At 44.1% G+C, this 3,177-nt stretch overlaps 1 protein-coding gene across 1 annotated transcript; it reads right to left on the bottom strand.

Annotated features, from left to right (window-relative positions):
* Positions 1–343: 343 nt before the first annotated feature.
* On the bottom strand, positions 344–1,417 carry LOC112503804. Its single transcript, XM_025107802.1, has 2 exons — positions 1,409–1,417; positions 344–1,270 (listed from the first exon to the last, which is right to left on the bottom strand). Exons 1-2 carry the CDS (start codon positions 1,415–1,417, stop codon positions 344–346), a joined length of 936 nt encoding a protein of 311 aa, XP_024963570.1.
* Positions 1,418–3,177: the final 1,760 nt, after the last annotated feature.

Genomic DNA, 3,177 nt, shown 5'->3' on the forward strand with positions numbered 1-3,177 from the left:
CCCGTATTACACCCATAAACAAATGTAATAAAGATGGGTTCGGGTTGACCAAAAATTCTAACTTCACAGTGTACGTATTGTTGATGCTGCTCAATCATAAGAACAGATAAAACCGACGGGTCCCAAGCAATAATTAGGCGAGTGCCTTGATCACATACAGAACCATTTGTAATCCAATTCCAATTACCAAAGACACTACTACACACATCCCCCAAGTGATTATAAACAACTTTAGACTCAATCATGCAACATAAAGAAAGATGTTTGAGAGTAATTAGGTCACGTACCTCCTTTCGTTTTATAAGGGCATTTAAACCCTTAATATTCCATGCAGCCAACTTGATCATTGAGACGAAGGTGGAACATCCTCTCTTCGTTGTGCCTTAATGTGCCCCTCCGTGTCAATGATCTCCATTTCGTCATCATCACTAGACTCGTCAGATAAAGAAGAAAACCGATTGCTAGTTTTCAGCTCAAGAACTGCACCTCTCCTAGGTTTAAAAGCTTGCACCACCTTTTGCACTAACTCCGGATTCCCTTTCGATAAGATTTTAACATTGGAAACATCCTCTCTCCCCCTTGGCGTTCGTCCCGCATTCACCGTACAGAACTRACCGTCCACCTTTCCATTATCCTTCCCCTCCAAATTCGTAGAATCCCCAGAACTTGAAACATGTTTGACATTTGGATCGTTCCCCGAGGGATTGGACACCTCCTGAACCCGTTTTAAATCACCAACCCCAGTTAAAGTATCATGCGTACCTGTGACCGCTCCAGATGATGTTGCTTGAAAATCCTTACGGCCTGATGTATCCTTTTGCCTCCACTGTTTCCGCCTGATCTCTTTAAACCCCCTTTTTTGCGTGAAGGTATCAGAAACCCTTGGCTTTGCATTATCCCCTTTCATACATGACACCGTTCGATGACCAAACACTTTGCAAACTGAACATTGGGAAGGAACCCAATCATATTCCAGAACAACATTAATGATATCCTCTCCAGTACCTGATAGCCTTGGAATAACCACTTCAATATTCCTCTGCATTTCACCCACGGCCCACACATCCACCAACACTTTAGCAAAGTTAGTACGACCCCATGCTTTATCACAAGTGGAGGCAGTGCAAGCATCTAAACGTAATGGGACGCCTATGGCACTAGCAATACGACTAATACCCTCTTTATTGAAAGCAACTAGAGGGATATTAAAAAACTTAACCCACAACGGGCAAGAATTGTGCTCAGGCTTCTGTAGGCCCTTGGAGGGATCCTAGAAAGAGACAAACAGCGGGGCTTCCTTCTCCAATTTGAGTCTAATTGAGTTGTAATGGTAGTAAATCGGTCACAATTAGTCCAATGAGAAGTTAATGGGAGTAAGTAAGGTAGAATGGGTTTTTTTTGTCCTTACCAGGTCCATTTTGTGTTGGAGGCTATAATAGGCTATTTCTCCTTAAGAAGTCCAATTGGGTCAAAATGACACTAAGTAGGTCATAAGTAGTCTCATTAGACCCTAATGGGCATAATGGGCTCATTTCTTCTAGAAGAGTCTAATTGGATCAAAAGGATACTAAATGAGTCGAAGTGTAATGAGGAAATGGCTAATTAACAAAAATCCCTTTGATTAGTTAAGTGTCCGTGTAGGACCAGAGGCGCTGGTCAAGAGGACCAGAGGCGATGGGTAAAAAAATCCCTTTGATTAGTTNNNTGTCCGTGTAGGACCAGAGGCGCTGGTCAAGAGGACCAAAGGCGATGGGTAGAAAAATCTCTTTGATTAGTTAAGTGTCCGTGTAGGACCAAAGACGCTGGTCAAGAGGACCAGAGGCGATGAGCAGAAAATCCCTTTGATTAGTTAAGTGACCGTGTAGGACTAGAGGCGCTGGTCAAGAGGACCAGAGACGATGGGTAGAAAATCCCTTAATTAATTGTGTCCGTGTAGGACCAGAGGCGCTTGTCAAGAGGACCAGAGGCGATGGGTAGAAAAAATTCCTTAATTTTGTTAGGTGTCCATGATAAACCAGAAGCTCTGGTTATAAGGACCAGAGACGATGGATTAGCGGTCTCCTTATGTTGTATCGTGTAAGAACCAGAGGACCGATGGACGGGCTACTTAGTATTTCTCTAAGTATAGATGTTGAACCAGAGGCTCTGGTCTCGCAACCAGAACCTCTGGTAAGGGCAAGCATAAGAACCAGAGGATCGATGGACAAGAAATTCATTATTGTTCTAAGTGTGAAGGTTAAGCCAGCGGTTGATAAAAATAGAATTCCATTGGGTTGTCAGAGAACCGATGGATAAGAAATCCTTCCCTAAGGACTTTAGTGCGACCAGAAGCTCTGGTCATGCAAACAGAAGCTCTGGTAGTGTAACCAGAGGCAATGTCCAGAGGATCCAGCACGATTGTCACCATTAAGCATTGTTTGGAAGCTTCCATTGTATCACTAAGCGCTTGTTAGATGGTCCATTTTAGTAATTAAGATTATTAATGTCGCAGATCTCTATGATGTCGTCCGATCCTAGTGAATACTCAGCCGATGAATCCGGTTACGTGGTTGGTCACTCTAGAAGGAACTTAGCTCACGATGAAAAGATAGACCCGTATGAGCATGACACTGCAACCAGTGAAGCAGCTGCCACTCCACAAGCATCTTTCTTACCCCCGGCGGAGCCAGTACCCGATGTTCCACCACGAACCTATCATGGCTCAAGGATCAGAGTCACGCCAAGAAAGAACATCCCACTACCGCGTCGTGTGGCATTTGAGGACTCTAATAGGGTCATCGGGGAGTCATCCCAACCTCAATTGAGGAACAGAATAACTCAAGTGGTGACCGGGGTACTTGCGTCCTACTCTCAGGGCATGAATCCGGCTGAAAGAGACTAGGTGAGGAGAATTGCATCTGATACGCAAGTGCACCAGACCCGGTTGGGATATCACCATCACATCCTAAACAATCTGTCCGATGTGATGGAAGCACACCATCAGAGTATGTTAAGGAACACGGATCATGTCGCTGCAGCAAGGCAGGAAATAAGGAGATTGTACAAATGGATGGTAGCAAGTGGTGTGATAATGCTAATGATGGGAATCATCATAGGATGGATGTTCTAGAAGAAGAATTAAGGATAGGATGCTCACTCTTTTGCACTGTTACTAAAGATCATGTTTTGTAGCTACCA

This window comes from Cynara cardunculus, unplaced genomic scaffold (genome assembly GCF_001531365.2).
Source record: "Cynara cardunculus var. scolymus isolate 2C unplaced genomic scaffold, CcrdV1 Un_Scaffold_3862, whole genome shotgun sequence".
Classification (NCBI taxonomy): domain Eukaryota; kingdom Viridiplantae; phylum Streptophyta; class Magnoliopsida; order Asterales; family Asteraceae; genus Cynara; species Cynara cardunculus.